General features: G+C 41.1%; 1 protein-coding gene across 7 annotated transcripts in view; it reads left to right on the top strand.

Moving 5' to 3' along the window:
- The first annotated feature begins 982 nt into the window (after positions 1–982).
- nudt13 (nudix (nucleoside diphosphate linked moiety X)-type motif 13) overlaps positions 983–11493 on the top strand; it is a 30168-nt gene continuing 19657 nt past the window's right edge. The window contains exons 1-4 of one of the 7 annotated variants that reach the window (XM_063070546.1): positions 984–1240; positions 8339–8506; positions 8631–8763; positions 9311–9470. In XM_063070546.1, coding sequence (XP_062926616.1) covers positions 9388–9470 — 83 coding nt within the window. In that variant the 5' untranslated portion in view covers positions 984–1240; positions 8339–8506; positions 8631–8763; positions 9311–9387. Of the gene's footprint in view, positions 1285–7566; positions 7683–8338; positions 8524–8630; positions 8764–9310; positions 9471–11493 lie in introns of those variants that run through there. The other 6 variants (XM_063070543.1, XM_063070542.1, XM_063070544.1 and 3 more) reach the window with 6 other exon arrangements.

Below are 11493 nucleotides of genomic sequence, written 5' to 3'. Positions count from 1 at the left end.
CCCCGACGCTGATACCGTGCTGTTCGCTGCCCACCGTTCCTGCATTAATCAACACAATGAACCCCATTCCCCTTCGGCATGAAGTCACCTTTCGTTCGCGCTTTGGATTCAATATATTTTCAAATTTGATTAGAACTTCAGGACAGAATATTTACAAAAGGCAACCAGGCGATGTTATATAAAATATTTGTCGACGGCTAATAATTGCTCAAATAACTTCTTCACTCTTTGACATTCTTTGTGAATCCAATCTCTTTGTTTTCTTCTACTTGTTCTTTGCTCTCAATGCTGCGACTACTGCAGTACAGAGATTGGGGGTGTTTTGGATGAGAATCAATACCGGGGCATCATCATTTGTACTGTCAAAAGATCAATGCCGCGACTTTGAAGAAGGGAGAGGAATTCTCTTTAATGTCCTAAACTATATTTAGCCTCCAATCAACGTGCCAAAACCTGTTCACCATTTCACATTACTATTCTGGGAACTTGCTGTCATATTTCGTTGTACTTTTCAAATCAATTTAAGCAATTTGATAGTTTGTCGGTTGTTGCTTAATTGTAACAATTCCAACCCCCCCCCCCCCCGCTCTGAAGGTTTAGGAGTTAAAGTTCCTTTCCAGAGACATGAGTCCTAAAACTCTGGACTCAGTCTCCCCGTGGAGTTGCCACTGTAGTCTATTTTTTTAGGTGGTCCCTTAGGAGCGAGAATAGTTCGCTACTCTCCCTCAATGTCGCAAAAACAAAGTAGCTGGTTGTGGACTACAGGAGGAATAGAGACGGATAGTGCTGGTGAAAAGATGGTGTGTGTGTGTGTGTGTTGGGGGGGCGGCGATATGTTGCGGAAATTGTTATAAGGCAGTCACAACCACAGTACAAAACTACGTGCTTTGGGGTGTGACGAGTGTTAAATAAATATGAAAATAAAGCAACCTTGCGGAAGCAGAATTTTTCTATTCAATGATTCTGGTCACTGATGAGAAACATTGGCTCAGTGTCTCTGCACTTTGATCTGATCGGTATTTCCAGGACTCTATGATTTTATTGATATGATTTTCTTCTCTATCACTGCGTCGACAATATCATCTCTGCCCGTGCTTGTCTCACAGTATCGAACTTTGCGTTAAGTAACGTTAATTGGAAATCTTCCGGGCTGTTTCAGCAGCCTCGCCTCTGGAGGTCACTTCTCGATCCGCGGGGCGGGAGCCGAGGAGGCCATCTTGCCGCTGCTTCCGTCTTGTCGGTAGTCAGTCAGCTGGACCGGGGTTGCCGGGGTGACGGTAAAAGGTGGGGTAGCTGTAGAATCGGCGGGGTCGAGGGGAGTGTGGGCTGCTGCTGGAAGCTGGCTGTGTTTTGGAGCCTGTTGAGGGAAAGAGAGTGGGGAAGGAACGGAAATTGCTGGAAGGGGGTCGTGTGGGTCTGGTAATGGCGGACAAGATAAGAGGCGGGGTTGAGGGAAAGAAAGTGGAGAAGGAGAGGGATAGAGACTTGGGACCAGAGGTAGGCAGCTGGGGAGAGGTGGATTATTGTGAAGGGAGAAATAAAGGGAATGAGGAGGTAGTGAGGGGTCGGATGAATAAAAACCAAGACAAAGGGAATAAAAGAATAAGAAATGATGGTGGAGAAAGCTCTGAAAGTGAGGAAGATGAACAAGCTCAGAGAGGAGGTGTTGTCATAATTAGGTTTAATGAGAAGGCTCAGGGACATATGAAGAAAATTAACCCGTTTGTGCTAACAACAACTCTGACAAATAAGATAGGGGAAATAGTATTTGCAAAAGTCCTTAATGATGGCAACTTATTGGTAAGATGTGCGAATGAGGAACAACTTGAGAAAGCACTCAAGCTAAAAAAGATAGGAAAATGCAAGGTGGAATACACTGGGAGGGTGGGAGCACAAAACAGTGGTTGTAAAGGAGTGATCACGGGGATACCAATGAGTATAAATATGGAGGAGATCAAGAGGAATATCAAAGGAGGGAAAGTAATGAATGTTCAAAGACTGAAAACAACAAAGGAGGGAGTGAAAAAGGAAAGTGAATCAGTATTGATTGAATTTGAAGAAGAAAGAGTGCCAAGGAAGGTGTTCCTGGGTTTCATGAGTTACCCAGTAAGGGTGTATGTGCCAAAGCCATTGAGGTGCTATAATTGTCAAAGGTTTGGACAGGTGGCTAAAAACTGTAAAAGGCAGAGGAGATGTGTTAGATGTGGGGGTGATCATAAATATGGAAAGTGCGGAACAGGAGTTCAACCAAAATGCTGCAATTGTGGAGGAGCTCATAATGTTGCATATAGTGGGTGTGAGGTTGTGAGACAGGAGACTAAAATTCAAGAAATAAGAGTGAAAAGAAAGATCACTTATGCAGAAGCTGTAAGAATGTCAAGAGAACAGAATAATGCTCCTAATGAACAGGGAGCAATAGGGATACGAGAGATGCAACAAAGAACAAATGACAGGATTTATGTAGACAAAAAGGCTCTAGTAACATTCATTGCAGGAGTGATTAATAGTACTGCTGAGGTAAAGTCAAAAAGTGACAAAATTCAGCTGGTGGTAAAAGCAGCAGTAAACCATTTAGGGTTAGTAGGACTGACATGGGAGGAAGTGAGGGAGAACCTCAGTAATCAGTCAAGCCAGGAAGTGTCATGTGTTGGTTAATACTAATTATGGTGATTCTTTTACAATGGAATGCAAGGAGCTTACTGGCCAATAGCCAGGAATTCAAGCACTTTATTAAAGAAATGGTTGTAAAACCGGATGTAGTGTGTATTCAGGAAACTTGGTTGAAACCAACTTTAGACTTTGTGGTATATGGGTATACAATGATAAGGAAAGATAGAAATCTAGGGGGAGGAGGGGGTTGTGCTATGTTAATCAAGCAAGGTATACCATATAGAGTACTGGAGAAAGGAGATGATCAGGAATACATAGTGGTGGAAGTGTGGGAGAGAGGGGAGGGAGTAGTTATAATTAACTACTACAATCCATGTAAAAGATTGGATTTGGACAGCCTATTAAAGATACAAGGACAAAACAGACATAAAGTAGTGTGGTGTGCAGATTTCAATGCTCATAGCACAATATGGGGGGATCAGATTACAGATCCAAATGGAAAGGTAATTGAAGATTTGATGGAAGAAAGGGATTTGGTGTGTATGAATGATGGTAGCGGCACAAGGATAGATATAACAACAGGAACTGAGTCAGTGTTAGATATTACGTTAGTGTCTAATACCTTGGCTGGCATTAGTAACTGGGGAGTTTGGACTGCTTCAACAGTAGGCAGTGATCACTACCCAGTTTTGTGTTCAGTGGGTGAAAGAGTTGAAGTAAGACCAGGTGGCGGAACCCCAAAGTGGGTGTTTGAAAAAGCTGATTGGGCTAAGTTCCAGTAGTTGAGTGAAGAAGGGTTGACAAAGATTGATATTTCTGGAAATGTAGATGAATTAAACAGTCAGGTGACTTCAGCAATTATCATGGCAGCAGAAGGGTCTATACCTAGGAGTAAAAATAGGATGAATAGAAAACTGGTACCATGGTGGACAGAGGAATGTTGTCAGGCTGTAAAAAACAGAAATAGAGCATTCAGGCTAGTTAAAAGAACCCATAATATGCAGCATTTGGTTCAATATAAGAAAGCACAGGCAGTGGTGAGAAGAACTATACGTCAAGCTAAAAGGGCAAGTTGGAGGAGTTTTTGCGACAAGGTAGGAAGAACAACACCTGTGGGAGAGATATGGGGAATGATTAAGAGGATGGGAGGAGATAGAAGGGAATGGGAATATCCAGTAATGATATCTGAGGAGGAAACTGCAGTCTCCAGTAGGGATAAGGCTGAGGTCATGGCCAAGTCATTTGTACTGATACACAGTTCAGAAAATTTGTCTGAAGAAGGAGGGAAAGAATAATGAGCCAACACCCAGGTGTGTTAAGCAGGAGGGAAGGAACAGATGATATAATTGATGATCCATTTACATTAGCAGAAATGGTGAGAGCAATAAAGAGATCGAGACCAACCTCCCCAGGGAAAGATCTGATATGCTCTGTGATGCTAAAAAATCTAGGAGAAGGAGCGCTCTTGAAGTTGCTGCATTTTTATAACAGAGTGTGGGAGGAGGGAAGATTACCAAGTGCATGGAAAGAAGCAGTAGTAATTCCAATAAGGAAGCCTGGCAAGGATCTGTCAAAACCCACTAGCTACAGACCAATTGCATTAACATCAAGTATATGTAAGATAATGGAAAGGATGATAACAGAAAGGTTATCATATGAGCTTGAGAAAAGGGGAATGCTGGCAAGTTATCAGAGTGGTTTTAGAAAGGGAAGGAATTCCATGGACTCAGTGATTATGTTAGAGACTGAAATAAGGAAGGCCCAGGCAAATAGAGAGTCAGTAGTGGCAGTGTTCTTTGACATTGAAAAAGTCTATGATATGATGTGGAAGGAAGGATTATTAATTAAACTGCACAAGATGGGGGTTGGTGGGAGAGTTTTTAATTGGATTAAAGATTTTTTGTTTGGTAGAAAAATTCAAGTTCGGATTGGATCAGAATTATCAAAACAGTACATAGTGGAAAATGGCACACCTCAAGGTAGTGTGATTAGCCCATTACTTTTCATGATTATGATCAATGATGTCTTCACAAAGGTACCAGTGGATATAGGTAGGTCACTGTTTGCAGATGATGGGGCCTTGTGGAAAAGAGGCAGGAACATGGACTATATAATCAGGAAACTACAAGAAGCAATTGGTGAAGTGATGGAGTGGGGTTATGATTGGGGATGTAGGTTTTCAGTAGATAAAACTCAAACTGTATTTTTTACCAGGAAAAGGGTTGAGGTAGGGAAGAAGTTAAGGATGTATGGGGTTGAATTAGAAAGGGTTGCATCATTTAAATTTCTGGGAGTTATATTTGATTCACGATTAACATGGGCAGACCATATCAGGAAAGTTGAGGAGAAATGTAAAAAAGTAATAATGTGATGAGATGTTTGACTGGTAGGGAATGGGGAGCAAGTTGTTCAGCTTTGAAGAGAATGTATGTGGCTTTAGTAAGATCTGTATTGGATTATGGAAATATAGTATATGGATCAGCAGCTAGGTCTCTTATAAGGAAACTGGATGTGATTCAGGCTCAGGCCTTGAGAGTGTGCAGTGGGGCTTTTAAAACGTCACCAGTGTCGGCCCTACAGGTAGAAATGGGAATAATGCCTTTGGAACTAAGAAGGATGCAACTGATGGCAAACTACTGGGCTAACTTGCAGGGGCACAATGATTCTCACCCTACTAAAGGAGTGTTGCAGGAGTGCTGGGAAAATGGGAGGTTTCAGAGGGATACCTTTAGTCGGGTAGGGAATGATATCGCGAAAGAATGTGGAGTGTTTGATCTGAGGATAAGTCCTTCAGTAGTTTATCCGGTTGTAGCTCCATGGAAGCTTGTATGGCCTGACATAGACTGGCATTTGTTAGAGGTAAAAAGGAAAGAAAGATATAAAACAGATTTGGTAAATGCATTTAACTGTCATGTGATGGAAAAGTATAGTGATTATACTCACATTTATACAGATGGTGCGAAGGAACCTGAAACAGGAGTGACAGGGTTTGGGGTGGTAATACCAGCAAAAGAAATTGGAATCAGCAGAAGAACATCTAATAAGTTAGGGATGTTTACAGTGGAGATGCTGGCAGTGTTGGTTGCGTTGCAATGGGTGCAGAAAGCCAGACCATCCAAAGCATTGATATGTTCAGATTCATCCTCAGTTCTAGCAAGTTTAAGGTCTTTTCACACAGTCGGCAAGATGTACTTTGTGAAGTCCTTCAATTAGTTACAAGAATTGCAAATCAGGGAGGTCAGGTAAAATTTCTATGGGTTCCAGCACATGTAGGGGTGAAGGGGAATGAGAGGGTGGATGAGTTGGCAAAGAGGGCGTTAAAGAAAGAAAATGTGGAAATGCACATTAGTATCAGTAAAGCAGAGGTTAAGTGTGTAATCTGGGAAAAAGTCAACCGAATGTGGCAAGAAAGATGGGACAGGGAGGGGAAAGGGAGGCATTTATATCAAATACAAAAGAGTATTGCAGTTACTAGGGTAGGTAATGGAAACAGAAGAGAGGAAATTGTGTGGACTAGGTTAAGGCTGGGGCACTGTGCATTAAACAAAACATTGAAAATGATAGGGAAACACCAGACAGGATTGTGTGAGGAATGTCAGGAAGAGGAGTCAGTAGAACATGTAGTTCTGAGTTGCAGGAAGTATGGGATACAGAGAGAGATGATGAGAAATAAATTAAGGGAGTTGGGGATGCAGGAATTCACATTAAAAGGGTTGCTGGGCATGGGTGAGAGAGCACAAGTCCGGGTATTTTTAGCGTTTTTAAGGGGTACAGGGGTTTTTTATAGAATATGACGAATAAACAGGAATAGGATACTAGGATGGTCAAAGATGGGAGGGTGAAGTGTAGGGGTGTGTGTGTGTGTGTGTGTGTGTGAGAAGGGATTTAGAATGTATGTCTAGTGCACATTCTGGAGCAGAGGGTGGCGGTAATGCACCATTAAGCTGGATGCCAACCGCCGTAAAACAAGATACAGACAGACAGAATCGGCGGGGTCCCACTTGGCGGTTTGTGAACATGACCCTCGAGTGGAGTAGGGCTCCGCTGTTACAAACGCCACGTCGTAAAGTAATTTGGAGCAGGATTAGGCCACCCGACTCTCAGAGCCTGCTCTGCCTCCACCGGGAGCTTAGCCGATCCTTGACTTCAGCTCCGATTCTCGCCCTGATTTTCGCGTGTTCCCCCTCCTCTCGCCCTGAAGTCCTATATCCCCTTCTCAGCTTTGACACCCCTACCTGTTTCTCCTCCCACCTTCCCCATGAGCTATGATGGCATAGCGGAGAAGCCTCGATGGGCAGAATGGTCTAATTCTGCTCATATGTCTTATGGTTTAACATATACTTTCAGCTGTCCCACCATCACCCAGTGCCCCCTCTTGCCATGCTGTCCATGCCCCGTGCCGCCCCTACTGCCACCCTGAGCCCATGTCACCTTTAATATCTAGCAATCAATTGACCTCCGAGTACATTTTATGACTCCACAGCCTTTTGGAGTACAACATTTTATGAAAATTCTGCTCATCTTATCCCTTAACAGCCTGCTCTTTATTCTGAGACCGTGATCCATGCTCCTAGATTCCAATCCCCTCTGCAACTGGCTACTTTACACGGTAGCAGGTTGCTCAAACCCTACGTACATCTCAAGTACAATATACAGGCCATCCCAATGTTGCGGCAGCGTTCTGTTGCTGTGCCCTGCTTGCTCCCCCGTGGCAGAAGATGCCTTAACCAGAAATCGATATACAGGGTAGCTGGTCTCCCAAATGCTTGCTTCTATGTATGGGCTGACATGAGTCAGGAGTTGCAACCTGGGAAGATTATGTATGTCTGACTTGTGTTTTCTATGTTTATGCTTTAATTTGGCCATTGGTAGCTATTTATCCATTTGCTGTCCTAGACGAACAGCACATTCATTATTGGAGGATATAGGACTGCAAAGTGATTGACTGCAGTTGGCAAGGACTTGGACCAATGAGCTGTTGTTGTCTGACTCCAGTTACCATAGTAGATATGGCAGAGCCTGAAGACTGGGACCTACTCAAGGAGTCACAGAAAAGTACAGCACAGAAACAGGTTCTTTGGCCCATCTACTCTGCTGAACCATTTAAAACTGCCTACTCCAATAACTTGCACCCGGACCATACCCTCTATCCATGTACCCATCCAAATTTCTTTTAAACATTGAAATCGAGCTTGCATGCACCACTTAACACTGGTACAGTTCACACTCTCACAATCCTCTTGAGTGAAAAAAATCATGAATTCATTGCGGTTCTGCATATTCTGCGGGCCATCCCAAGCAACACAATGCAAAATCCGGTCATCCCCACAGTGGAAGCAGTGTTCTCGACAGAATATCAGGTGTAAGCCATTAAGAACGGTTACAGTACAACAAGGATGACGATTTTGGTATTGCCTAATCAATGGAACTACAGATCACAAATTGCGCCAGCTACAACCTGAGGAACACACGAAAAATGTTTAGCCATAAACAGAGTCTGTGTGGACTCTGGATAACTTGACTTGAGTTATATCCTCTAAGCCCAATCTCTTTATGCTGACATTCTACAGCTTTCTTTTCTCACTTTCCTACTGTAATTATTAAAAGTAATGAGTTTGAGCAACACCACAGTACAAAATTGTTACTTCTGAAGATTGACAAATCATTTTAGAATCAAGTTTTAATTATTTTATGTATATAACTGTGTCCTTTGCACTTATTTATGCAGAATTGCAGCAGCAACAGCCCTGGTACAAATCTGACAAAGTGATAAAGCCACTATCCTCCATTTGTGCCTACCTGCTATGGACATGGAAATTGCAGTACGTGCTCCATTTCTATTACTGTCAATCCGACTCCTTGAAGTACATGACATAAATGATGGTGTAACCGGGAGGTATGCTTCCACAGCTGGTAGGAATAATTTAAACCTGTTCTGTTGTAATGCAGCAACAACAAACATGAAAACCACGAAAATGAAGCATAGGTGCTTTTTAAAATTTTTTATCTTTTTTATTTAGCGATAAAGCACAGTAACAGGTCAGCACTACCCCCAATACACCCACTGAGCAATTAACCTACTAACCCATACATCTTTGGAATGTGAGAGGAAACCAGAGCATCTGGAGGAGACCCATGCGGCCACAGGGAAAGGTATGAACTCCTTACAGACATTGGCAGAATTGAATGCAGATCCCTGGCGCTATGATAGCGTTGAGCTAACCGCTATGCTACCATGCATTCAAAGGTTCTGATTTGCTTAGTGTATGTCAGCAAGTATCCAAGAAATCCAAAGTGTTTTATTTTTGCGTTTAAACCATGTAGGTGTTTGTGGCAAGACCTGTATTTATTACCTTTTAAGATTGTGGCAATGAGCCAAATGCTTGAACTACTTCTGCCTGTCTGGTGAAGATACTCTTTTAGTGTTGCTTATGGATTTGCAGAATTTACATTCCAGAACTATATTCATTATTTGGTTTTAAATTTGTACCAACATAGTTTCATTAAGACATGGGTGTTGGTGCGCACATTGGAAACTTAGTGATTAACTTCATTTTGGAGTTCTTGTTCTGAACTGAGCCACCAAAGGGGGGTGAGATTTTATCTCGTAATTCCCTCACCCTGCTTTACTGTGTTCTCTTATTTAATGTGTGCAGGTTTGGTTGTACTTGGGGTATAACTGGTTTCTCTTTCCTGTCAGATTACCTTGCTCTTGAGGTGACCAGAGGTCGACACAGTTAGTTAGATACTACAAGCTGGACTTGAAAACAAGCAGTGATGCATCTCTTTTTGAGGAATTTCATCAAACCAGCCTCTCAGTTATCCTACAGAATGGCTTCAAATTATGTTAGTCGGATCCGGTGAGTTTTGTGTTGTGTGTCTAATCACTTATATTAGGTGTTCTATTCTTTTGTCCTCTTCGTGTTTGAGAGGGGTCAGTGATGAACAGGGGTGGTGTCCCATATTTTATATGGATTCCCATATCAAATTAGAACTGCTAAAACTATGGGATCAAGAATATAATTGCCAATTTCAAGGGATTTCCATTTGCACACTTGAAAATCTCTCTCTATTTCCCAGGCCAAGTTTTAATTTGTGTCATGAAAGTGTGGAGTTTGCGTGTTGTCTCTATGACCTCATGGATTTCCGCTGAGTGTTCTGTTTTCCTCCCTCAATTCAAAGACATACCAGAAGGTTAATAAACTACTGTAGATTAACTTTAGTGTAGGTGGATGGCGAAAAAATCAAAGAGAAGTTGATGGATATGTGTAAAAGAACATACTGAATAAGAACTTGTAGAACTTTGAAAGGCCTAGATAGAGTGGGCGTAGAAAGGATGTTTCCAATAGTGGGACAGTCTAGAACCAGAGGGCACAGCCTCGTTTTCGAATGATGTCTCTTTAGAAAAGAGATGAAGAGGAATTTCTCTAGCCAGAGGTTAATCTGTGGGATTCATTGCCATAGACTATTGTGGAGGCTAAGTTATTGGGTATATTTAAAGCAGAGGTTGATAGGTTCTTCATTATTAAGGGTGTCAAAGGTTATGGGGAGAAGACAGAAGAATGGGAATGAGAGGGAAAATAAATCAGCTATGATAGAATGGAAGAGCATGATCAAAGGGCTGAATGCCAGATTATTTTATGTCTTATGGTCTGATAAATTGCAAGAATATCATTCTCCTGGAAGTCAGTATAGATCTGTTGTTCCGGTTGGCTTCCTACATTGCCATGAGCAAAGAAGGAAAAATCTCTTCTTACTATAAATTGTTACTGATTTCCATACAGTTTCAGACGAGACATTTAAAGTCTTCTGAAGAAAACAAATTTAATCGCAATCATTCTAAAAATTTAACTGTTGTTGCCAGATGAAATATAATTGGACTGATCTGTTGCTTCACTGCAAATTGTTTATCTTGAAGAATTGTTGAGGACAAAATTGCTAAACTATTTTCCTGAGTTTACAATATTTATCACAAGTATATTACACAGCCGATTCAATGTAAGCTGGAAAAAAAACCTGTATCTGTCACTTCTTTTATATCTTCCTGATTACTTGAGTAAGGAGAAAAGAATATTTTCATTTCTATGGCACCTTTCACAAACACAGAATGTCCTCCCTCCCTACTTGGGGAGCATTGTTCTGATTATCTGTCACCTTGGCTGTATAGGCACATTCTCTACATTCAACTCCAAAAGACCTGGTTCAAATTTTTACTCCTAGATTCTCCAGAAACTAAATAATGTCTCCAGTTATCCTTAATATCTTGAAAACTTCTAATAAGTCATGCCTTAACCATACAAACCATGAAAACTTTCAGGGCGAACAAATTAGGATATAAACACCTACAATGGTTGTTACATAGGCTTATATACAACATTTTGGACCAGTGGAAATGGTCCAGAAGAGTTATATGGAAACTATTATTACCATTTTTCTTAACAACTAATACCATTACTTAGCCTAATAGATTAGAATTACCACAGTACATAATTATCTATTTAAGTGTCTATTTTGCTTTTATATCATCTCAATGTGTACTTAAGAATGTATAAATAATTATAGTTTTATACATATAAAAAAATGGAAAAGGTTATATGTGTGAAAAAAGTACATGATATTTGTGAATTCCTTATCCAAATAAAAATAAAATTAAAAAAAAAGAAAACTTTCAGGGCAGAAATGGTTAATACAAAAGGCATAATGTTAATGTGATTGGCAGAAAGTACAGTGTCCCCCCTTTGGAAGTTTTCATATTTTAATGTTTTACAACATTGAATCATAGTGGATTTAATGTGAGTGTTTTTGACATTAATCAACAGAGAAAGACTCTTTCATGTTAAAGTGAATGTGGCTTCTAAAACTAATTTGCTGCGCCAGTGATGA

The sequence above is a fragment of the Mobula hypostoma genome, chromosome 18 (assembly GCF_963921235.1).
Source record: "Mobula hypostoma chromosome 18, sMobHyp1.1, whole genome shotgun sequence".
NCBI lineage: Eukaryota > Metazoa > Chordata > Chondrichthyes > Myliobatiformes > Myliobatidae > Mobula > Mobula hypostoma.
Note: the sequence above shows the minus strand (reverse complement) of the source record. Positions and strands in the feature narration are given on the sequence as shown.